The sequence below is a fragment of the Carettochelys insculpta genome, chromosome 19, assembly GCF_033958435.1.
Source record: "Carettochelys insculpta isolate YL-2023 chromosome 19, ASM3395843v1, whole genome shotgun sequence".
In the NCBI taxonomy this organism is placed as follows: Eukaryota; Metazoa; Chordata; order Testudines; family Carettochelyidae; genus Carettochelys; species Carettochelys insculpta.
The window spans coordinates 20161055-20187211 of NC_134155.1; the positions used below are offsets into that span (position 1 = coordinate 20161055).

The following is a 26157-nucleotide window of genomic DNA, read 5'->3' on the forward strand; positions in this document are numbered from 1 at the left end:
CTAGTATTGTAGGTATAGGCACCAAAAGGGGGGCCAGCTGTTTGGTAGAACACCAAGCCGTGAAGCGAGTCCATTTTTGCTTGTAGGTCTTCCTGGTGGAAGTCCTCCTGCTACTTTCTAGGACTTGCTGTACTTCCACTGTGCATGTGCTCTCTAGGGAGCTGAGCCATGGATTAACCACGCTTGCAGTCGCAGGCTTTGGGGGTGCGGGTGCACTATGGACCCCTGGGCTTGCGTGAGCAGATCCGGCGCCACCGGAAGAGGCATCGGAGGACGGTCCGACATGCGCAGGAGTAGGGGGAACCATTGTTGTCGATCCCACGTTGGGACTATTAGGATCATCCGGGCCCTTTCCCTCCTGGCTTTGTGCAAGACTTTGTGGATCAGCACTGTGGGAGGAAACGCATAAAGCAGGGGGCCCCTCCACGGGATCGCGAACGCGTCCCCCAGGGACCCCCATCCCAGTCCTGCCCTGGAGCAGAATCGTGGGCACTTCTTGTTGTGCTGAGTGGCAAACAGGTCTATTTGGGGAAAACCCCATGCGTGGAAAATCGTCCGTAGCAGATCGGGACGGATCTGCCACTCGTTTGTGAGTGCAAAACGCCTGCTCAGCTGGTCTGCCTTCACATTGTGCGCACCCGGCAAGTATGAGGCTTTCAAGATTATGTTGTTGGCGATGCACCAGTTCCATAAGCGGATTGCTTCCGCGCATAAGGCATGGGATCGAGCTCCTCCTTGCCTGTTTATATAAAACATGGTGGAGGTATTGTCTGTACTGATCCCGACGACTTTGCCTTGTATGTGGTCTCGAAAGTGTCTGCAGGCGTTGAACATTGCTCTGAGCTCCAGTATATTTATGTGTAGTGACTGTTCCGTGGGTGACCACAGTCCTTGAGTCACCTCTTCGCCCATGTGCGCTCCCCACCCTATGAGGGAGGCATCTGTAGTGAGAAAAACCGATATTTGCGGCTGGTGGAAGGGTACCCCTGTTAGCAGGTTCCTGGGGTTTACCCACCATTGTAGGGATTTGCGCACCCCGGCTGTGGGCGACACCACCCTGTGAACGGTGTGTACTGCCGGTTTGTATACACTCGCCAGCCAGTGCTGCATGCTGCGCATGTGTAACCTGGCGTTCTGTACTACGAACGTCGCCGCTGCCATGTGGCCCAGCAGCTGCAAGCACGTCAAGACCGGCACCGTAGGGCTGAAGGTGATGACCTGCACGAGGGAACCGATGGCCCGAAAGCGAGCCTCTGGTAGATATACTCTCGCTGTAACCGAGTTTATGCGAGCCCCTATGAACTCTATGTCCTGTGTGGGGTCTATTTTCGATTTTGCCAGATTGATAACCAGGCCGAGTGAAGAGAACGTGTTTGCTGTGACGCGTATCATGCGCAGAACCTCCCCCTTCGAGGCCCCTTTGAGCAGGCGGTCGTCCAGATACGGGAAAATAAATACCCCCTGTCTGTGCAGGTAGGCTGACACCACTGCCAAGGTCTTGGTGAAGACTCTGGGGGCCGAGGAGAGGCCAAACGGTAGGACCTTGTATTGGAAGTGTTCGTTGCCTACCATGAACTGGAGGAATCGCCGGTGAGCCGGATGGATAGTTATGTGGAAGTACGCGTCTTGTAAATCGAGGGCTGCGAACCAGTCTCCATCGTCCAGTGCTGTAAGGATGGAGGCGATTGTGGTCATCCGAAAACGTTGCTTGCGCAGGTACCTGTTGAGGCTGCGAAGGTCTAAGATGGGCCTCCAGCCTCCTGTCTTTTTCTCCGTGAGGAAGTATCTGGAGTAGAACCCTTTCCCTTGCAGTTGCTCCGGCACTCTTTCCACTGCCCCTATGAGCATGAGATGGTCCACCTCCTGCCTGAGCCTCGCTACATGGGAGGCCTCCTGGAGGTGGGGCTTGGGTGGAGGTCGTGATGGTGGGAGCGACTGGAAGGGGATGGCGTACCCCATGGCTATGATCACCAGCACCCATTTGTCTGTGGTGATCCTTTGCCACTGGTCGTAGAATGGTCGGAGGCGATGGTGGAATAGTCGCTTCGGATGACCTTGTGCGATGGTAGTGATGGCGCAGCCCTGGATCTGTATGTCAAACTTGTGGCCTTTGGCCCCGCCCCGAGGACACACGGCTCTGTTGTGAACGTCGCCTGGGAGTTCTGTACTGCTGGTGCTGTTGATGTCGCCCTTGCTCGTAACCCCTGTGGTACTGGGGGCGCTGTTGCTGGTACTGGTACCGTCTTTGTTGAGGGTAGTACCTTTTCTTTGTGTATGGAGGGGTGTAAATCCCCAGGGTCCTGAGTGTGGCTCTTGAATCTTTACTGGAATGAAGGACCGAGTCAGTTGATTCAGCAAACAGCTTCTGCAAGTCGAAGGGAAGGTCAACTATCTTCGCCTGCAGATCCCTCGGTATACCCGAAGTCTGGAGCCAGGACTCTCTTCGCATCACCACTGCCATTGCTGTGGAACGTGCTGCTGTGTCCGCAACATCCAGGGTGATCTGAACTCCCGTCCTCGAGGCCACGTAGCCTTCTTGCACTATGGCCTTGAGCACCGGCTTTTTGTCCTCTGGAAGCGAGTCCATGAGGGAGGTTAACCTGGAATAGTTGTCGAAATTATGGTTCGCTAAGTGCGCTGCGTAATTTGCCATTCGCAACGTTAAAGTGGAGGAGGAGTAGACCTTTCTGCCGAACAGCTCTAGCTTCTTGGCATCTTTGTCTGTTCCCCCTGTCCTGAATTGAGATGTCTTTGACCTTTGTTGCGATGACTCCACCACCAAGGAATTTGGCTGTGGGTGGCTGAACAGGAACTCCATGCCCTTCGCCGGCACAAAGTATTTCTTATCCGCTCTCTTTTGGACAGGCGGAATAGTCGCAGGGGTCTGCCATATCGTAGTGGCGGACTCTAAGATCGCTTCATCAAGCGGTATTGCTACTCTGGAGGAGGCCGGAGGTCTCAAATTTTTGAGGAGGTTATGGTGTTTCTCTTGCACCTCTGCTGTCTGGATGCCTTGCGTGAAGGCCACCCTCTTAAACAGCTCTTGAAACTGTTTGAGATCGTCCGGAGGATGGACGTCCCCCAGGGCCGTAGCCTCGTCCGGGGAGGAGAGCGAGGAACCGCTGGGGTACGTCTCTCTGGACCCTTCCGGTTCCTGCTGGTGATGGTACACCCTCTCGCTAGAGGTTTGCGAGGGAAAATCTCGGGGTTCCATAACCAGTCCCCCCTGAGATGCTTGAGTCTCTGTCCCCGGTCGCAATTGCCCTCGGGGGTACGAGATTGTCTGTGGGGATCTTTCCCTAGTAGATTGCCGATGGTGTCTATGCCCCGCGTGGTAGGGGCGACCATGGCAGTATAGGCACTGTTCTTGGGAAGGTGACCTAGACCACTCCCTTGGTGCATACCCTCTGCGTCTGGGGGAGGGAGATCGTCGAGACACTTGAGAGAGCGATTTTGCATAATAGTCCAGCGGTTCAAACCCCAGGAAGGGTGAAGGTGGTCCCAGCCAGGGTGAGGCTGGTTGCAAAAATGGAGAAGGGGGCTCCGGGTAGGCTGGGGGGACCCCTGCCTTCTGGTTGGAGTCTGCAACGTAAGCGGAGGGCTGTGAGAAAGCAACTCCACAGCCCTGTCCGGAGAGGGGCTGCAATGCCTCCTCTTATGTGCAGCCTTCCCCCTCCCTGGAGGAGGTAACTCCGCCCCCTGACGCACAGGGGATCCCGGCCCCGTCCGCACCGTGCTCGGCACGCTCGAAGGCGGTGCCACACGTGCGGTGTCCTTCGGTGCCTGCAGGCTGCGTGCCTGCGCGCTCTGCACCGCCGGTTCCCTGGGGGTCGGTGCTGCTGCCTGCGGTGCCGCCGGTACCAGCGCTTGTTTAGCCGCCGACCTGCCTGCGGTGCGGGGCGGCTGGCTGATTATCGGAGGCTGAGCCGCTTCCACGTGGCTTTCCGTGCCGCCGCCGATCAGCTGTTGCTGCGGCTGGGAGCTGCTCGCTCCTCCCGTCCCGCTTGCTGTTGCTGCCGGCAGGGATCGGGCTGGGGAGGCTTTCCTCCGTTTTTGCGCTGATGGAGTGAGGGAGGCAGCTTTCCTTTTATGGGCCCCGGAGGGTCCCTCCTGCTGCGGCCGCTCCGGCACGTCTGGCTGGAGGGCCTTATCAAAAAGCAGCATTTTAAGCCGCATCTCCCTGTCTCTCCTTGCTCTGGCTGTTAATTTAGCACAGAAGGAGCATTTCTGTGCAACGTGGGACTCCCCAAGGCACCTTATGCATAGACTGTGCCCATCGGACGCTGGCATCGCCTCTCAGCAGGACTCACATTTTTTAAATCCTGAAGAGGACATTGTTGGTGAGTCTTTCAGTTGTTAAACGGGTACTTAGCACCTTCTCTGTGCTGTTTTCCCCTTCCGATGGCCTGCCGCAGCAGGAGGGCTGATGGCCCTATGCTCCTGGCCTCCGGCGCTTGTTACTGGGACTGGATTGAAGCTGTCCCACTTGTAGTTTGTTTCTTGCTTTTGTTTTGTTTTTTTTTTTGCAAAAATAACAACCGGCTAACTTGCAGTAGCCTAAGTACTTGAAAAACTTTAAAGAAAAACAGTTAAAGTCATTGAATACGCTACTTGGCCTTAGCCTAGTTCGGATTCCGTCTGCAGCCGACGGCGGTTAAGAGGAACTGGCGGGGACCGGATCGCGCACATGGCCAGGAGCGCGCAAGGGAGCGGCACGCGCCGGCGCATGCGCGGTCCGGCAGAAACTGCTTGGAAGATCCGATCTGCGGCGCCGGGCAAGCCCGACATCTATTGTGGAGCACCCACGGGGACACTCGAAGAAGAAGGGTCCCATATGTGGAGAGGCTAGAGAGACTGGGACTTTTCAGTCTAGAAAAGAGGAGATTGAGGGGCGATATGATAGAGGTATATAAAATCATGAATGGTGTGGAGAAAGTGAACACAGAAAAGTTGTTCACTTGTTCCCATAATATAAGAACTAGAGGACACCAAATTAAATTAATGGGTAGTAGGTTCAAAACTAATAAAAGAAAATTTTTCTTCACACAGCACACAGTCAACCTGTGGAACTTCTTGCTGGAGGAGGCTGTGAAGGCCAGCACTCTAACAGAGTTTAAAAAAGAGCTTGATAAATTTTTGGAGGTTAGGTCCATATATGGCTATTAGCCAAGGGTAAAGTATGGTGCCCCTAGCCTTTAGTCAAAGGCTGGAGACAGATGGCAGGAGACAAATCGCTTGATCATTGTCTTCGGTTCACCTCCTCTGGGGCACCTGGCACTGGCCACTGTCGGCAGACAGGATACTGGGCTGGCTGGACCTTTGGTCTGACCCAGTATGGCCGTTCTTATGTTCATGGTAGCAAGAGGTGTTCCGTGTTGGTGGGTGAAGCTTTCCTGCCAACACAGAGCTGTCTATACTGTAGTTAGGTCAGTTGGTACAACTATGTCACTCAGTGGCAGGAATTATACAAAGTAATATGTCCAAATTAAACCAAAGTAATTCTGTAGTGCATTCAAGACTCTCCACGCCATATGGCGTTCACAAATAATATCTGTGAAGATGAAATTGTGGATCTTCAACACAAATGAGAAGACTGTGCTCTTGTCTGGATACGAGGCCTGGAGTACTAAAAAGTCTTCAGCTCACAAGCTACAGACATTCATAAACAGACGCCTGAGGTACATCCTTCACATCAAATGGCAAGGCTTTGTCACAAATGAGGAGCTTTGAAACAGAGCAGGACAAGAACCACTTGATGTTCAAATCAAGAGAAGAAAGTGGGGATGCCTAGGCCACACTCTCAGAAAACCATCATCCAGCAGAGTCTGTGAAGCTCTCAAAAGGAACCCGCAAGGAAAACACAAAAGAGGAAGACCTCAGACAACATGGAGATGATCTGCTCAGGCTGAAGGACCACAACTGCAATACTCCTGGACAGAGCCAGAAGTTTTGTCATAGAATCATAGAATCATAGAAGAGTAGGACTGGAAGGGACCTCGAGAGGACATCGAGTCCAGCCCCCTGCCCTCATGGCAGGACCAAGCACTTTCTAGACCATCCTTGAAAGCCATCTATCTAACCTCTTCTTAAATATCTCCAGTGATGGAGATTCTACCACCTCCCTTGGCAATTCATTCCAGTGTTTGATCACCCTGACAGTTAGGAACTTTTTCGTGATGTCCAACCTGAACCTCCCTGCTGCAATTTAAGTCCATTGCCTCTTGTTCTATCCTCAGAGGCAAGGAAGAACAAGTTCCCTCCCTCTGACTTATGACACCCTTTTAGATACCTGAAGACTGCTATCATGTCCCCCCTCAATCTTCTCTTTTCCAAACTAAACAAGCCCAATTCTTCAGCTTTTCTTCATAGGTCATGTTCTCCAGACCTTTGATCATTCTCGTTGCTCTCCTCTGGACCCTCTCCAATTTCTCCACATCCTTCCTGAACTGCGGTGCCCAGAACTGGACACAATACACCAGCTGAGGCCTAACCAGTGCAGAGTAGAGAGGGAGAATGACTTCTCGTGTCTTGTTCACAACACGCCTGTTAATGCATCCTAGAATCATGTTTGCTTTTTTTGCAACAGCATCACACTGTTGACTCATATTTAGCTTGTGGTCCACTATAACCCCTAGATCCCTTTCTGCTGTACTCATTCCTAGGCAGTCCTTTCCCATTCTGTATGTGTGACACTGATTGTTCCTTCCTAAGTGGAGCACTTTGCACTTGTCCTTATTAAACTTCATCCTGTTCGCCTCAGCCCATTTCTCCAGTTTTTCCAGATCCTTTTGAATTATGACCCTATACTCCAAAGAAGTTGCAACCCCTCCCAGCTTGCTATCATCTGCAAACTTAATAAGTGTACTTTCTATGTCAATATCTAAATCTTTAATGAAGATATTGAACAGAACCGGTCCTAAAACAGACCCCTGCGGAACCCCACTAGTTATACTTTTCCAGCAGGATTGAAAACCATTAATAACTACTCTCTGGGTACGGTTATCCAGCCAGTTGTTCACCCACCTTATAGTAGCCCCATCTAAGTTGTATTTGCATAGTTTATTGATAAGTATATTATGTGAGACCGTGTCAAATGCTTTACTGAATTCTAGGTATACCACATCCACCGCTTCTCCCTTATCCACAAGGCTCGTTATCCTATCAAAGAAAGCTATCAGATTAGTTTGACATGATTTGTTCTTTACAAATCCTTGCTGGCTGTTCCCTATCACCTTACCACCTTCCAAATGCTTGCAGATGATTTCTTTAATTACCTGCTCCATTATCTTTCCTGGCACAGAAGTTAAGCTGACTGGCCTGTAGTTTCCTGGGTTATTCTTGTTGCCCTTTTTATAAACGGGTACTATATTTGCCCTTTTCCAGTCTTCTGGAATCTCTCCCATCTCCCACGATTTTCCAAAAATGATTGCTAAAGGCTCAGCTACCTCTTCTATCAGCTCCTTGAGGATTCTAGGATGCATTTCATCAGGCCCTGGTGATTTGCAGACATCTAATTTTTCTAAGTAAATTTTAATTTGTTCTTTTCTTATTTCAACTTCTAAACCTACCCCTTTTTCACTACCATTCTCTATGTCAGGCATTCCTTCAGATTTCTCTGTGAAGACCGAAACAAAGAAATCATTAAACATCTCTGCCATTTCCAAATTCCGTTACTGTTTCTCCCTCCTCACTGACCAATGGTCCTACCCTCTCCTTGGTCTTCCTCTTGTTACCAATGTATTTGTAAAAAGCCTTCTTGTTTCCCTTTCTGCTTGTAGCTAGTTTGAGCTCATTTTGTGCCTTAGCCTTTCTAATCTTGCTCCTGCATGCTCGTGTTGTTTGCCTATATTCATCCTTTGTAATTTGTCCTAGTTTCCATTTCTTATACGATTCCTTTTTTAGTTTGAGATCATGAAAGATCTCCTGGTTAAGCCAAGGCAGTCTTTTGCCATGTTTTCTATCTTTCCTATGCAGCAGGATAGGTTGCTTTTGGGCCCTTAATAATGTCCCTTTGAAAAACTGTCAACTCTCCTCAGCCGTTTTTCCCCTCAGTTTAGCTTCTGATGGGACCTTACCTACCAGCTGTCTGAGTTTACCAAAATCTGCCTTCCTGAAATCCATTAACTCTATTGTACTCTTTTCCCTTCTACCCTTCCTTAGAATTGTGAACTCTATGAGTTCATGATCACTTTCACCCAAGCATCCTTCCACTTTCAAATTCTCAATAATTTCCTCCTTATTTGTTAAAATAAATCTAGAACAGCTTCCCGCTGGTAGCTTTTTCAACCTTTTGGAATAAAAAGTTGTCTGCAATGCAATCCAAGAATTTATTGGACAGTCTGTCCCCTGCTGTATTAGTTTCCCAACATATACCTGGATAGTTGAAGTCCCCCATCAACACCAAATTCTGGGCCCTGGATGATTTTGTTAGCTGTTTAAAGAAAGCCTCATCCACCTCTTCCACCTGGCTAGGGGGCCTGTAGTAGACTCCTAGTAGGACCTCATCCTTGTTTTTTACTCCTCTGAGTCTAACCCAGAGACTTTCAACCCGTCCATCTCCTACGTCCATCTCCACCTCTGTCCAAGTGTGTACATTTTTAATATAGAAGGCAACACCTACTCCCTTCTTTCCCTGTCTGTCCTTCCTAAGCAGGCTGTACCCTTCAATACCAACATTCCAATCATGAGTATTATCCCACCAAGTTTCTGTGATGCCAACAATATCATAGTTGTATTCATTTATTAGTACTTCCAATTCTTCTTGTTTATTTCCCATACTTCTTGCATTTGTATATAGGCATCTCAGACATTGATTTGGTCTTGCCTCCCAGTTTTGCCCTGGCCCTCTTTTTACTCTCCCAGTGTAGCCCATACTCCCTCCCATTTCAAGTTCATCTCCCAGGTATCCATGCTCTCCACTTACCTGCAGGCTTTGCTCCCCTGCCCTCATCGAACCTAGTGTAAAACCCTCCTCACTGGGTTAGCCAGCCTGTGTCCGAATATGGTCTTCCCCCTCCTGGAAAGGTGAACGCCATCTCTGCCTAGCCATCCTTCCCGGAAAAGGATCCCGTGGTCAAAGAAACCAAAGCCTTCCTGGCGACACCATCTACGCAACCAAGCATTCACCTCTAGGATACACCTGTCTCTGCCTGGGCCCCTACCTCTGACAGGCAGGACTGAAGAGAATACCACCTGTCATGAGACAGAGTGAAGTGGAGGAGACTTTTAGAAGACGTAAGTTCCACTCAGCATGCATGGGTTTACGTCAAGTAAGTCAGACCAGGAAAAGGCAGCTCTAAAAGAATCACTAACTATGGGGGAAGTTTATAAAATAGGGGCCAGCTTCTCTGCATTATGTGTGCATAGTTCTATTGATTTCAACGGAGATTTATATCAGTGGATCAGTATAGTCCTAACAGTTAAATTCAAGCACAGTCAGGGTACATCTACACTTACTGGGAGATCTTCCAGGGTCTGATTTCATGTGTCTAGAGGGGAGGCATGAAATTGAACTATTAGGGCTCAAGAGCTGACCCCTGTACATCTCAGTATCACAAGCAGTAAGGGAGGTACGTCCCTCGGGGAGGACGGCCAGTTAAGTCGATCCAAGATAAGTTGATTTCAGCTATGCAATTGCTATAGCTGGAACTGCGAAGCTAGGATTGACTTTCAGGTCTATAGTGTAGAACTGCCGTAAGTCACAGACACATCTGTCTCATTTCTGGAGGCCAGTTTAAATGGTGAGCTCACTACATAGGACAATGAGATAGGTAATATGCTGCTTTTCCATATCTTTATTAGTTTTCCCGCTAATTGCTACATTGCACAAACCATTCCTTTCTCTCAAACAGAAACTACATTTTAAAACTTTCCTTCCCAAAGCTATGCTGACAGACCATCCTGGCTTGCTAACAAACCAGCAGAAAGATAAGTATGTATTCAACACTATAGCGACATGCAAGGGATTTGGAAGATGGTGCCTGGCTGCAGAAGGAAAGAGTCTGGAGAAGGCACAACCAAGTCAGTCTGTGCACACACCGCTAGGATGCTCGCTGCCATCACAGGGTCTCTATAAATAGTTCTCTTAACAGAGAGCTTGTTTATGTTATAAGCGTATTGTTAGTTCAGATTATTACTCGTTACATGGTACATGATCTGTAGCATTCACATTAGCGTTATGCAGTTCAGCATATAGGTAAGAACACAAGGCCTAATTTACCGCAATTGCACCCCAGACAATGGAAAAGTGGATATGTTTCTCTCCCACAATGACACCAGTGGCTCCTGGGGTGTAAGTCCGGAAGAATATAGTCCATGGTGTCAGCACACATGTCTAAGGAATAACAGCCAGCATGTTCAAATACCACCATCGTGCCTCCGGTGAACGTTCAAGTGTACTCAACAACCCTCTGCTGTCTTAGTGCAAAATTCATCCCAGTGCAGACAGACAACTCCTAACCACTGTGTGTATCCTCAAAACAGGGTGTAAGCACTGCTCAGGCCTTGTGCGGATCCCTGCTGCAGGATGCCCCTCATCCTCACAGAGATGGAAGCACTGGCTTCCCCCGACGCATACAGAGTAATGAGAAACACTTTTGCACACTCTTCCATCCGGCCTCCTGCGCCGCCTTTATCACAGAAACATCTCAGCCCCAGGGGAGCCAAGAGCCACGCTGGGCCTTTGGACAAGGTTTGCTCCATGCTCGTGGCAGGGCAGCCTTAGTGCCTTCTGGACTGTACCCTCCCCTCCCCCTGTCCCTGCAGCGCTGCACTGCAGTGGCACTCCAGCAGTGATTTAAAGGGCTTGGGGTGCTGCTGACGCCCCTTTAAATCATGGGGCCCTGCAGCAATTGTCCCCTATGCCCGCCATTTGGTGAGCCTGTCCAGTCCCTTTCAGCAGTGAGTAAAATAAGGTGACTGTGATCATTTATTAGGTGTCCTTAGTGATATGAAATATTCCAGTTTATTCTTTTCCCCCACTTTATTTATTATAGTTATAAAAAAAAAAGATGACTAAAATATTTCCCTCTGTGGCATCCTTGCCTGAAATACCCCTCAGAAAATGGTAAGGAAACTGAACACTGAAAATAAGCCACAGAAGCCCTTTTAGGAAATCCAGTAATTGCTCTGACCTCCAGCACCTGCCTCCAGCGAGAGCTGCTGAGTTTGATACGCAGGGGAAATGTTTTGCATTCAGCCAGGCTGTGCTACAGAGAAGATAGCCGGATGCTTCGTCCTTCACAAAGATACGAGAGGAAACACACAGGGCCGGGAAAGAGCTGGCAAGGTAATATGCTAAATGGTGCTGTCTTCTACCTGACCTGTATCAGGAGGGGAGGGAGGGCAGCCGAGTGTCAGGTTCCTTTAGCCGTTCTGTCTGCATAAGGCAGGCAGGACGACAACTGCCCAGGGGGAAGCAAATGCACCAATGCTCCTGATGGCTGATGCAGACACTAGCAGGCTTGTATACCTCCAACATCTGCTTCCTGATGCTGCCAGATGGTGCACAGCAGGGGAGGCCCCTTACAGGGGCACTCCCAGGTCACCTGGGGCAGAGAAACACCATCACTTGGTGTGTAGGCAGCTTTCCTCTCTGCCCTCTGGCTCAGGGGTTCTCAAACATCATTGCACTTAGGTCCCCTTCTGAAAACAAAATTTACTGTATGATCCCAGGAGGCAGGACCAATGCCTGAACCCATCCGAGCCCCCTGCCTCGGGCAGGATGGGGGCCCAAGATCTGATGCCCCAGGTGGAGGGCCGATAGCCGGAGCCTCACCACTCAGGGCTGAAGCCTGCAGGCTCTGGATCTGGACAGTGAGCCTCAGACTTTGGCCCCAGGCTCCAGCAAGTCTAACACAAGCCCTGGTGACCCCATTACAATGGGGGCCCGACCCACAGTTAGAGAACTGCTCCTCTAACCCTCACTGTGCTGCCTGACCCCTGCTGAGAGGCATTGATACAGCTATAATCAAGGACACCAGTTCTTAAGGCCAGGGACAGATGGTGCCAAGCAAACTCCCGAAGGCATAACCTTTGGCTAACATGAAAAACCAAAAATTGTACTGGAAGCCTCCTAGGACAAGTCGCTAAGGTGGAGAGACCTGTTGTTCCTTAGCGCAGATTTCCCCCACAAGCTTGCACATCCCTAGCTGCAGACACCTTGTTTCATTTGCTAGAACAGTGTTTCACAATTTTATTTGGCTGTGGAACCCTTCTAAACTCAAAAGAATTTTGCAGAACCCCATCTCCAGGCTTTACCCCTCTCATCCCCCAAATCCACCCCCCATCTCCAAGCTTTACCCCCATCCTGCAAACCTGGCTCTGCGCCCCCAGGTTTGGCCCCTCTCAGACCCAAACTGGCCCCTGGGACTAACCCATCCATGGTGCTGGCTGGGGAGCCCACGCCGGGTGCACACATGCACTCAGCAGAGGTAAGTCTGGCATGGAGATGTTCTGCTGGCAGCGGTGAGCTAAGCCACACGCACTAGAGGGGTGTGGCCACTCAGATCGCGGGGCGAGTGAGAGGCTTTCTGCAGCTCCCTGCCCTGCCACCACTGAAATAATGCAACTAAAGTCAGTTGATTTAACAGCTGGATCCCTCCTACTGCCCTGCTGGCTGTTAAACCAATTAAATTTAGTTCTACTGTTTTGGCAGGGGCTGCAAGTGCCATCTTAAACAGCTGCATGCCAGAGCTGCAGGTGACTCCTTAAATAGCCGCATGTGGCTCCGGAGCCACGGGCTCCCAATCCCTGATCATTGTCTTGCGAAACCCTTATTTTCACTTCTGCAGAACACCATTTGGGAAACATTGTGCTAGACTGAGAGGCAGCCATGGCACGAGGAGCACGATTCTAACCCACTTGCTTCCCAGCTCAGGCCAGTCTTCTAGCCCATTTCCCCTTTTCCAAGTGAACTTTAATTTGTCTGGTCCTTAAAAAAGAACAGACCTCGCAGCATGAGAGGCAGAACTACAGGAAGTAAATACTAACCATATCATGACAATAAGTGTGTGGCCACTTAGAAGTTCCTGGGTGTCACCATAGCACAAACTATGACAAGTCAAATCTTTGTCATTCCAGCAGGGCCAGAACTCAGATCTCACTGCTCTGAACACACATGTCCATGCCACTTGAGAACGCCTCTGTTGGCACTACAGCATTTATAACACTCAAATGTGCAATTCCAATGTCAGCCATAAGAAGGCAGTTGCACAGGTACATATAATCCAGTTTCAAAACAAAAAGCAGTCAAGTAGCACTTTAAAGACTAGCAAAATAGTTTATTAGGTGAGCTTTCGTGGGACAGACCCACTTCTTCAGACCATAGCCAGACCAGAACAGACTCAATATTTAAGGCACAGAGAACCGAAAACAGTAATCAAGGAGGACAAATCAGAAAAAAAGGACCAAGGTGAGCAAATCAGAGAGTGGATGGGTGGGAGGGGGGGAAGGTCAAGAATTAGATTAAGCCAAGTACGCAGATGAGCCCCTATAGTGACTCAGAAAGTTCCCATCCCGGTTCAAACCACGTGTTAATGTGCCGAATTTGGACATAAAAGACAGCTCGGCTGTTTCCCTTTGAATAGCGGTGAGAAATCTTTTTTTCATTTATAATCCAGTTTGTTTCACTATAATAAAATACAAGTCCATTCCAAATAACATTCATTCAGAAGCATCAGCCTATAGGAGGTCAAAGGGCACCAACCCTTCACCTCCAATTGCTTTCATTGAGATTATGGGTTTGTGAATCGATTCAAGTTTTGTACTTTGCCAATCATCCTCCCTTTATCTTAATCTCATCCCATCCTGGCAACTGGGCCTGCTGCTCTGGTAAATTATTCCTGTTACATTAAGATGACCATACAGTAAACCCTTGAAACGCACAATTTCGAGTTGTGCTCACCTTGCATTAATGCGAGTTAAACGCAACTGAAAATCCCACTCCCCCGCTCCCCTTCCTGGCCCTGGTTCAAAATCTGCGCCCCCAGCCCTGCTCACCACCCACACACAGTTCCACCACCTCACCTCCCACCCCTGCATCTGGCTCTGACTCACCGCCCCACTGCGCAGCTCCATCTCAACCCCTCTGCCCCAGTTCAAATTCCCTGTTTGTGGCTCTAGCTCGACCCCGCCGCCCTGCATCCCTAACCCACCCCATACTTAACCCCCCTCCCACGGCCCCAACCCGCCACCAGGCTTAACCCTCCCCAACTCCCCCATGCCCAATCCCAGCACTTACCTTCCAAACGGAGCTCCAGGTGCTCCTGCTGCTTCCCCGGCTGCAGAACGTGCGTTCTGCTGGGGAAAAGAGCTGCCCCTCGACTTACGCGGGAAATTCATGTTATGCAAGGGTGTGTGGGAACGGAACCCTCCTGCAAGTCAAGGCACTACTGTATTTCCCTACCCTGCACACAGGACACGTGGCAAAATTACTTGTATTCCAGTGAGTTCAATGGCAAGCAAGCAGCACTATGCAGGGCAAATGTTCAGACTAACATCAAGTTGACTGAACCTTTGTTAAAAAGAAATACTGAGTAGCTGGAGTCTTTTATCTTCTTATCATTAAGGTTTGCTTGGGGAGACAGACGTGGCCAGCTGACCTAACCCAGCCCTCCCAGCACTGTGCTCTCCTCCCTTCATGCCTGGCTTGACCGCCGGGACAGACTGGCCTATTCTAGTACCTGACACTACATCTTCCTGAGGTCACATACCCCACACAGGGTCCAGTGGGGCCAACAGCCACCGTGGGCCCAGAGGTAAGGTGGGAGGTGTGCCTGGCTCCTCCCCAGGAAGGGGTGGGGCCAAGGGAGAAAGAGGTGGTTAGTCAACCCTGGTGACCCCCCCATGCTCCCTCAGAATCGAACGTGGATCGGTGGCACAGCACCCCCAACATCTCTGTCAGCAGTGGTGGCCAGAGCTCTGGGCCCCTTTGAAACGTTGGGCCTTGGGGGGTAACTGGTCTCTTTGTCCCCTCCCTGCTGCCAGCAGGCCTGACAGGGTCACAGGCCCCTCTCCCCAGACTTCTGTGAGGGTTCACCCCCAGGACATGGCCAGCAGCAACCTTTGAGCATGGTGCAGAAGGGAAAGGACAGGAGCTGCTTCCAGTCACAGGGGATGGATGACTTGGCTTGTTTCTTTGCAGAGATCGTCTCTTCCCTTCTTCCCCCTTGTGGCCAGAAGTAGCTTGTCCCTCCCCGCCCAAAGAAAAGCAGCTAACACCTCTAGTCTGAGCTGGCCACTGACATAACCCAGCCACCTCCTGTCCCCTGGCTACAGCATGGGCAGAAGGGCTCAAGGCCTAAGGATGCACAGCACACCAGAGCCCAGGGAACCCAAGTGCAGTGGCTTCAGAGAACCCTGCCAGTGGGGAGGGGGCCTAGAGGACAGAGCAGCCAGTCCTGCATAAGGGCAGGACCTAGGGGAGGGACAACATTTGAAGAGGTTTCTAAGCCCCTGCCTGGGGCGCCGTTGCAGAGCCTGGCAGGTCGGGGTGCAAACAGTTTGGAAACAGCTTCGTTCCCACCACTCCAGAGATCAACCGAGGGGCAGAGAAGCTTCCCTGTGCCAGCATCGTGCAGGGCTTTGGCACATGCAGGGTTTGGCTTTTCCTGGCCAGTGGGTCTTGAGCTTTCCACGGCTATCAGCCCAGCCAGGGGAGGAAGGATGGAAGGAGCCTGCCAGCCAGATGGTGAGCTGAATGATCTGACTAAAGGCTGGTTCTCCATACAGTGCAGGAAGCCCCCTGTCAGGTGGCAGGGTATATGGAAGAGCTGCAGAGCTGAGGGGGACACAGAAGGGAGAGAACCCTGAGAAGGGGAACGTGTGTTATGCTGACAGACCCGGGTCATCAGCAAAAGGGATTGAACCTGTGCCCAGAGGCGCTAAAGCCCTGAGCTCTACCACAGGAGCTAACAGCAACCTGGCATTGAGATCACCTGGTAGAGCGCAGGGCTTTAGCCTCTACGGTCACAGGTTCAATCCATTCTGCTGACATCCTGGTGTGTTGGCATCACACATGTACTGGGCAGGCAGCAGAGGCAACACATAACCTGCATTCACCAGCCCCTGCAGTGTGCAGCCTGGAAATGGGCCAGTGGCTGAAGGGAGCCAGCTGACCAAGAAGTAGCACGCAGCAGGGACTGCCCTGATCAACCAGCCGGGGGGGGGCGTGCTCCAGGGGTGTCCAACCCCCCTCATCAGCTACTGGACCCCACCCCACAACCACTGCTGGTGCATGGGTGGCTGCTGAGCAAGGATGCTTCCAGCAGTAGGACCCCCAGAACTGATGAGGGTGGAGAGACTGAAAATGCAGAACAATTTGCCCATTTTTAAGAAAAAGTAGGAACACCTGCAGGAAGGCTTAAATATAGGACTGTGCCTTTAAAAACAGAACAGCTGGTCACCTAATTCATGTCTGTTCCTGGCTTGCCATCACCACGTCTGTAGCGCCCAAGTCTCCATAGTTACACTCTTTGTATTTGAAAAGAGTTCCACCGTGAGGTTTTTATGTCATTATGTTTTCAATGAATTAACTAGGTGCTTACACTTTCCTACAGTGCAGTCATTCTGTGAGATAGCATGCTTAGAAGAACCAGAAGGAAAAGAAAAAGCTTTTCCTCTTACAATGCCCCCCGCCCCCACCGAGAAAGTGTCAAGAACACCCAGGATAGAATCAATCCCAATAAAGCAAACTGCAATTCACAACAAATCATTACACAGGGGGCCAAATTGAAGGATTCACAACTGAAAGTCAATTTCAAGGGAGATAAAGCAGATATTTGAGAAACTTCTCTCTCTGTTCTAAATGTCATAAGAAGCCTTCTGAGAGAGAGAAATACAATACAGGCTTTGATGCAAACCTGCAGATGATTCTAACTGCAGGTGAACTGAAAGGTAAATCATACAAGCGGAAGAGTCAGCACTGGTCAGCACTTAGATGGGAACCGCCAGAGAAAAGCTTAGGCCACTGGCAGAAGCTCTTTCGGTGGCTCTCTTTTATCTCACTCGTGATCTAATGCCCCAGCATGGTGATCCGGGACACTGAACTGAAGGCTTTACCATTTTTCAGAAGAAAAAGACTGCATGGCACTTTCACGGAGGTCCTGGTCAAATTCCAGTTTGGGCAATTATCACTCCTACTTCAAACCCAACCAGCATTTTCCACCTCCCCTAAATTCAGCCTGCTTTTTCAATGGGCTATAAAATTCTCCTTTATTTCTGTACTTGCCTGTTATGTAATTACACTTTGTATTGTTAAATAACTGCCATGTTACAACCTCAGAAGTAGCTGCTTTTTGGTGGGATAAGTGGTGATTCCTGCATAGGTTGAACCTCTCTAATCCAGCGCCTTCGGGACCGGACTCATGCCAGATGAGAGAATTCGCTGGACCATGGAAAGTCAATATTGTTTAGTAGCATTACGAATACTTCCTCTGCTTACTGGGCTCTTAAAAGACATTTAGGGTTAAATTACTTCTAAATAACCGCACAGAATGCTGAAAGCCAGAACTGGTGGCTGTAAACAAACTTTATAGGACAATGGGAAACCTGGCCTCTCCCATGACAAGTGGGCTATCCAGCTAACTCAAATCTAGCCAGATTATGGATGTTGCTGGACAATAGAGTTCCAGATTAGAGAGGTTCAACCTGTATAATCTGTCAATAGGTCAACCAGATAGCAAGTCTGAAAAATCAGGACACTTCCTTTTTTGTACAGTTGTGAACAGAAGAAAAAACCCTAATATTAGGATGGTACCCTGTAAACTGAGCGCTTAGGCAGCCACCCAGGAGAGATTCAGGTGCTGCCCAGCTGATTAGCAGAGTGCCCACAGCTAGCACCATATGTTTCCACTGGTCGTGCACATCCCCATATTCTTTGGTGCACATAAAATTTATTCTGCCCATTGATGGAAAAAGAGAGAACCCTGGTGCTGATAATATCAGGATACCTGGTCACTCTGTCTGTCAAACACTATGAAACCCTTCAGGCCAATGGCCAGTATGCAGGTATAACATGCAGTTATTACTTTAAGAGGAGTGTCAAGCCATCCAAAACTGTCTGCATTATTCATGCTGGTGCTCTACTTCATAAACACAAATGCCTCCAGTCAGGTTAAGACATACTGGCTCCCGGACCTAAGGTATCCATTCATTTTCAACCTAAACAGATTTTTAATAGATGAGTTTTCACTCTCAACCCTTTGCAAAATGCAGTTAGCTCAGGAATGGAAATGTCAACTGAGTCTGGTTGTGTTATTATAACCGGTTTGGCACCTAAGGCACATACAGTTACTCTAACATCTTGCAATACAAATATACTCCCAAAGTATTAGCTGATAAAAACCTTATGTTTGTACTAGGGCTGCTCAGACTGCTTCAAACCTCACATAAACTGCCGCCTGTTTTATCACCTCACTATCAGCAGGCAATGTCATCAGCTACTGAGGGTTAGCGGATGGAGCACACATTTGGCTCACATCCATTATATGTTCCCAAATGCGCAGAGGATTTATTTTCTCTTCCATAGCTGTCACATAAAGGGGTGGTCTTATGACTGCACAAGATTTATCACATGACCTGGTATCCCAACTGAGATAAATGCAGGCAAAGCACTGCCAAGCACATCCGTTTTCTGGCTTTATCCTGACGTGTCACAGACCTCATCAGGAATATGCCACAGAAAGAAACTTGCAGAGTTAGATCTGTGTCTGCAAGTATAGGGCCAAATCCAAAGCCCAGAGAAGTCAATTTCCATAAATTTCATTGGACTTTGGATGAAGCCCTGAGGAACGAACAATGCCCATTTTCATGGCGAGAAAAAGGGAAGCTAGTTAGACAATTTAAGGTTCTCATTACATATTTCAAAATAAGCTGCAGAAAAGAGCAATCCCTTAAAGAAAACCTTGAGCTGCACTGCATTCACTCAGTTTGCAGCCTGAAGAATTTTCCCTATTGGTCTTTCTGCTTTGCTTTTGTTTTTTAAAACTCTGGGTCCATTCATCCTCCGTATCACATGCATGTCTGCTCTATTCCAGAAAGCTTTCGGTCAAAATACTATGAAAATAGGCACCTTTGAAACATGAATAATTAATACTAAAGCAACACAGCTAGAAAAGCTAGCTAGGGATGGGGGAACTGGCTCAGATACCAGACTCCCGTACCAATCTTTATGCAAAACACACACTGAAACTATGTCAAAGGTCTCAGAAGTTCATTTAATTTATTCCCCTCTCCCCACTATTTTACATTTTTCATGCCACCTGGGCACTTTCAGGTCCCACCTGGAGTAGAAGTAGAAATGACAGAATACCAGAGATCTCCACAGCTTCCTGAAACCAGGAATGAGAGAATAGCTGGAGATGGGCCAGACTTTGGAGTCACTATTCAAATCAGTCTTTGTACTAAAAACTTAGAGTTCTGCTAAAAGTGTATGAATCTTTACCACACTGTTTTGGGGGTTTGTAAAAGCTAATGCAAAATCACCCATATGGAAAAATCTTGTACAGTTTAATAGGGTGAACACAATAGTTCTCTATAGAAATGTTCTTCAGAATCTACAGAATTGTTTTTAAAGCAAGTGCCTTGCACATTGGACACTACAGTACAAATCAAGGATAGCCTAATCGGTACTACACTGTACCAGAAACCCAGTGATCGCTATACTTAACTACATGCTTCTAGCTTCTATCCTGCACACATAACTAGATACATTGTTTAAGTCAAGCCCTTAAGTACAATCGCATTTGCTCTGATCCTACTGACAGAGACAAAAAACTGTAAGATCTTTACCAAATATTCATAAACCTGAATTACCCACCAGGAGAAATAAAAAAAAACAACTTGATAGGGCCAGACGAATACCCAGAGACCAGCTACTCCAAGACAGGACCAAAAAAGCCAAGAACAGAACACCACTGGTCATTACCTACAGCCCTCAACTCAAACCACTGCAGCACATTATTAAAGACCTGCAACCTATCCTTAATTAGGATGCCACACTCCAGAAGGCTCTAGATGACAGGCCTGTTGTCTCCTACAGATAGACAACCACCCAACCTTATGAGGATTCTCACCCACAGCCACAGTCTATACCGCAGCACCACCAGTCCTGGGACTTTTCCTTGCAACAAAGCCCGCTGTCAGCTGTGTCCACATATCTATTCTGGCAATACCATCACTGGACCTAACCAGGTTAGTCACAGAATCACAGGCACATTCTTATGTTCCTCAACTAACATCATGTATGCCATCGTGCGCCAACAATGCCCAGATGCTTTGTATATGGGACAGACTTCAGTCTCTCAGACAAAGAGTTAATGGGCACAAAACAGACATCAAAACATTCCTGGTCCACAAACCAGTTAGTCTTCATTTTAATGGAGTGGGCCATTTTGTTAATGACTTAGAGTTTGTGTCTTATTGAAGAAGAATTTTCAGTCTGCTTTGGAAAGAGAAACTGCTGAACTCTCTTTCATATTCAAATTCAACTCATTAACACGTGGTTTGAACCGGGATGCAAATTTTTTGGGACACTATAGGGGCTCTTTTGCATAGTTGGCTTAATCTAATTCTTGACTCCCCCCACACCGCCCCTCTACTCTCTGATGTGCTCACCTTGATAATTTTTTTTCTGATTTGTCAACCTTGATTACTGTTTTTGGTTCTCTATGCCTTAAATATTGAGTCTGTTCTGGTCTGGCTATGGTCTGAAGAAGTGGGTCTGTCTCATGAAAGGTCACCTAATAAATTATTTTGTTAGTCTTTAAAGTGCTACTTGACTGCTTTTTTTTTTTTTTTTAAAAAGAAAGAGATCCTTTCCAACAATTTTTAAATCTACCCTATGGAATTTATTTTCCATTGATTTCTGTCCCAGCTCTAGAATTCTATGGGGTAATTTGAACATTCTATAGAAATGTTATAATTCTCTTTCACATTCCATAGAGGTGTTTTTTCTCCCCTTTAATCACAAGAGAATGAGAAAGTCTGTTATCACGATGTAGCTGTCTGGAAACACAAAGTTCCAGAAATCCCGTCCCTAATAGATAATCTAATAGATTCCAAGCCCAATTTCAAAACCAAAGCAGCTTATGAACTAAACCTACAAAACATCTGAGTTTTGTACATCACTCACATACTTGTAACAAAGAGCAAAGTTTATTTAAAAGTGGTGTGTATTAGCTACACTTCATAGTGCAGCTGCTGCCCACTGAGGATAATGCTCTTGACTTAACATTTCCGGATTGATAATGTTCTTCCTTTGTAAAACTTCTTTAGATGACCCAAAAGACTTAACAATAGAAAAACAAACAGTAAAACCAAAAACCCACACAAATTTTCTGCAGCATAACATGATAGATTTGTACTGCATACATAATAATGTTTTCCATTTGGCTTTGAACTATTTTGTATAATTGCTCAATGCAGTATGTGTCAGTGCAAAAACAGGAGAGAAGAGCTGATCATTAGTCCAGCATCTATGCACATTTTAGGCATTAGGAAAGCATTCAGATTTCCGACTTACAACTCTAAAAACATTTTAAAGATAGATCCTTATTCCGAATTGGCACAATTGCAGATGTACATCAGCTAAAAGAGGTCCCCCACCCAAGGTTTCAAAGCATTGATGTCCTATTCCTCTGTTCACTTTAATAATGGGTTCCTTTTCTTTTATTATATGTTAGGAAGTATTTGAAGGAGATCACTCCACAGGGCTTTGTTCCATCCTTTTCAAAGCCTTGCCCATCAAAATTTCCCAAGCTTCCACATTTCAGACACAGCATGAGAAAGCCTCCACCAATTGCAACTTTCACTTGCAAGCGATGGGTACGCAGCAGAATTACATCACAGCTTACAAAGGACTGGATTGCTCAGAAGAGTGGACCATTCAAGACATGGGCAATGAGTTACAATGCTTCTAAGGCAAAGTGATTGCTTCAAAGACAGCCCAGAAATAACGAAAAAGTCCTCACTACTGATATCTGTTCAGAGACAATCAAATAAGTGCAGCAGTTTCAGTCTAACTGAGGAGTGAGCAAAGGAGCGGAGTGAAATGTCACAAAGAGCAGCACAGCACAATTGGTTGCTGGGTCTCAGGCTCATCCATCTTACTAAAAATGCTGAAATTAAGGTTACTGTGTTTATGTCTGTCATCACATTTACATACCGATTAATAAAGTTTTTACATTCTACAGACTTCTTTTCTTAGACATGCCGAAAGGATTTTTTTTTCATGTGAACAAACGAAATTTCCTTTGGTTTGGATGACATGAGAGAGGTTGGGGGCTCCTACTCATTGCGGGGATGAAAAGTGGGGCCTGACAGAAGGAGTCAAACTCACAGTGTGGCTGAACTCACAGTGAACAAGCATCCACAAAACCACTACAGGTTGAACCTCTCTAAACCGGAACTCTCTCACCCAGCAAACTCCATAATCCATCATGATGTTATTTAGCTGGATGACCACTTACCATGGGTATGGCCATGTTTCCCATGGGCCCATAAAGTTTGTTTCCAGCCACCAGTCCTAGCTCTCAGTTTTCTGCGCTGTTATTTAGAGGTAATTTACCCCTAAATGCCTTCTAAGAGCCCAATAAGCAGTGAAAATGTTGTTAATGCTGCTAGACAATATTGACCTTTGGTGGTCTGGTAAATTCTCTAGTCCAGCACCAATTAGGTCCTGAGGATGCCAGATTAGAGAGGTTCTACCTGTACTACCACAGTCTCTAACTAACACAGCAGAGAAGCCAAGTATTTGGAAACTGAGCTACTTTCTCATTCCTAGAGGCAGTGAGGATAGAGTCATGTACAAGGGACAGAGCAGGGATGCTCACAATGAACTAAGGACTTCACTCAGTCTCCTGGGTTGTCATCTGACACCGTTCAGGAGCACCCTATTCAAAATGTATATCTGAAAACAAACTAAAGAGGAAATGGGTTAGTGGGATATGCTATTTTGCTACTTCCCCTCAGTGTGCTGCTTGGAAATTATAGGGCAGTCCTATCCGCAAGCGAAAAATTGGTTGGTAAAGATTTCCTCTCGGAAATTTCATAAGGTGAAACAGCATGAACTAACAGGCAAAGCTTAGGACAGGGCGTGAGGAGTCCTGGGTTCTATTCCTGTCTATGCTATTAACCAGCCTTGCCCCTCACCAATTTTCTGTAACTCGGTTTCCCTCCAGATCTTTGTCTCTCCTGTCTGTTTAGACTCACAGGGGCAGTTATGTTAGTCTGTAGCTTCACAAAAAAAAAAACAAGCATGTGCCACAGAACTGCTTGTTATCTGTTTAGACTGTAAATTCTTTGAGCCTGCATCTGCCTCTCACTATGTATTTCTACAGAGCCCAGCACTATGATAATACAACGACTTACCATCCATATCAAGGCGCTGCATGATAATTGCCAGTTCCACCTCACTAGGCATGTATCCCAAAGAGCGCATAGCCATGCCGAGCTCCTGCTTGGAGATAAAGCCATTCCCATCCCTGTCCAGCACCCGAAAGGCTTCACGGATTTCTGTAATAATGAAAAAAGAAAGATGAAATAACATCGGGGTGCATTAGTCCCTCCACACAAAGAACATAGATCTCTTAATAATATTAACAAGATGTTAATGGTCCAGTAGCCATAACCAGGATATATATAGATATGAAACGCAAAAGTAAGTCCAGACAAATTATTCCAGAAATGTTCCCTTGAGTGGGAGGGAGTGGGTCTGAATCTCTTTGACCCTGAGCTTTGTTTGAAATGGGATACTGCTCTGGGTGGACTGTTCTGATCAGGTACAGTTATTCCTCTGTGTCTAGCTTTACAATCCTCACACCAACACTGGGATACAAAAGATCATTCACTAAATAGGCTCAGAGTGCTTTTCCAAAAAAAAGTTATGAATTAAGGCTGTCAGCACATTTGTACAGCAGATAAATGTTGTCCATCATACAAGCAGGGTAATAAAACCATGACCTTGTTGCAGGGTAAGAGAACCTACACACCCTCCCCTGCTACACAGACTCATATAACCTAAGTGAGAGCCTTTAATGAGGTCACCCACTTCACTGCTTTGTAGGAGGAATCAGGACAACATCACTCCACTATGAAACAAAGTCATACTAACCTAAATAGGAGATTTCGCCTACAGCCAGTAACGGGTTTGGCCCACATTACTGCTTTGCAAGCTGACTACCTCTCAGAGAAGACTCATATCTCCCAAACACAGCCGTAGATACTCATTTTCTTTCCTGTCTGATCAATCATGATGTATGCCTCTTAAGCCATCTCCAGACAATTTCCACACACACCCCAGTATTCCTCTAAGTTATAACTGCTTTACTGCAATAAACAGCATCCAATCAATTAAAAATGTTGTGGGGACCTGAGAAATCATCCTTCATTCCTCCCAACCCTGGCTCAGCATTTGATATCTGATACTGTTTTTGTTTTAAATCTGACAGTCCCACCCTCAAATTTTCATTGGCAGTTTAAATGCCACACAGTACAACCCCAGTCTGCTATCCTGGAAAGTCCATGTTTTGTCACTACCTTTGAGAGTGCTGAGGTTTCACATATTTCTGGGCTTTCTTAACATTGAGGTTCCATTACCAAATTCCCCTGGTGAAGCAATCAAAGCTGCTTAAAATGCAGGACACTTCGGTTTGTGTCAATTGTGGAGTCTCAGCCAGCTGGGAAACCTTACTACTTCCTATTGGGGTTGAGTGGTTAGCTTTGCTTTGTTAAATAGGTTTTATTTTAACATGCATTTGGAAAAGAAACAAAGGATGTTTTATTGAACACCTTTCAGGGAGATAACTGTCTATTAATAGGTTCTATAATCTCACGTCAGTCAGCTCTTTACGATCTCTGGTAGGATACATACACATTCCTTATTTCACAAGTCATCAGTTAGGTTTATCGTATGCATTGTGTGCAGGGACGATCATTTTCGGTCTGCCCGAGGCCATAATCCATCTTTCAGTGATAAAATCTACAAGAAGGCAGAGGACTCCAGGAAACTCGCCCAGGTGAACCAGAGACTTTCCGATGTTCTCCTGAAGGAGAATGATTCAGGGAATCCCAGAGGAGCTCAAAGTGCATTCCCATAAGAGGTATGGAGAACAAGTCAGTGTTCTTAGTACAGGTTGCACCCCTCTGGTCCTGCCACATCCGGCAGGACCACAGATGTTCCTGGACCTGAGAGCCCAGTGGCAGGAGGGCTGCTGTCAGGCAACAGCAGGGCTGGAGCTGGAGCCAGTACGTGGCAGTGGGGACAGAGCTAGAGCCAGGGCCAGGATCTGGGCCAGAGCCCAGCAGCGGGGCTGGGCCAGAGGATGGCAGCCCAGCCAGGGCCAGCAGCAGCCAGGTTGGGACTGTGGATGGCATGCAAAAGTGGGACCAGCAGCCTGGCCAGGGCCAGGAGCTGGTGGGGCCACAAATGGAGCCAGTGGCAAGGAGAGGTGATGCACTTGGGGGGCTGGTGGCAGGGGAGCCAGCTGGGGCAAGAATCCAAAATGGCAGCGGGCAGAGAGTTTGGTGCCAGCGAACCTTCCCTGGTCCAGCAAATGCTCTCGTTCAGGACCGGTCAGGTCCCATGGATGGGGGACCATGGAGATCCAACCTAAACCCATATTGCATTCACCCACATGGGTTCCTCCTCACCAAGATGCTGCCTCCTCTCTTCGAGGGCCACTCTTGCACAACGGGGGATTCTGGGGATTACTAGGAAAGCAGGAACATGACAGAGAAGAGTTCCCTTCATCTGCTTTCACTGCCTTATCTCCACCCACTTTGCTCCCCTTCGCCCAAGTGGGGCTGTGCAATGAGTTCGTGCAGTTATCTGCAGAGACATTTCTTTGTATTATAACTGTCTCCTGCAGAACTTATTGTCTGTGTTGCATGGCTGGTAACTCTGCAGCCTTTGTTTTACAAAGTTAATAAAATGTATATACTTAAACAGATGAAAAAGTGGGAAGTGGCTGGTTGGAATGTGGCGCTTACGTCCCAGCAGAAAATGTTGTCTTCATCAAAAAACTAAAAACCCACATATTTTTCAAATACTATTGCAGTGCCTCTTGGGAGTTGTAGTTCAAGAGTCTCCTGCTTCCATTCTCGCATAGACTGTGCTCCCTGATCAGACTACATTTCCCATGATCAGTCATGATTCCCCCA

The 26157-nt window shown here is 47.7% G+C and overlaps 1 protein-coding gene across 1 annotated transcript in view; it reads right to left on the minus strand.

The window, feature by feature from the left end:
* Positions 1-26157, minus strand: part of CALN1 (calneuron 1) — a 223618-nt gene that overhangs the window by 108820 nt on the left and 88641 nt on the right. The window contains exon 3 of the mRNA XM_075013721.1: positions 23368-23511. Coding sequence (XP_074869822.1) covers positions 23368-23511 — 144 coding nt within the window. The remainder of the gene's footprint in view (positions 1-23367; positions 23512-26157) is intronic.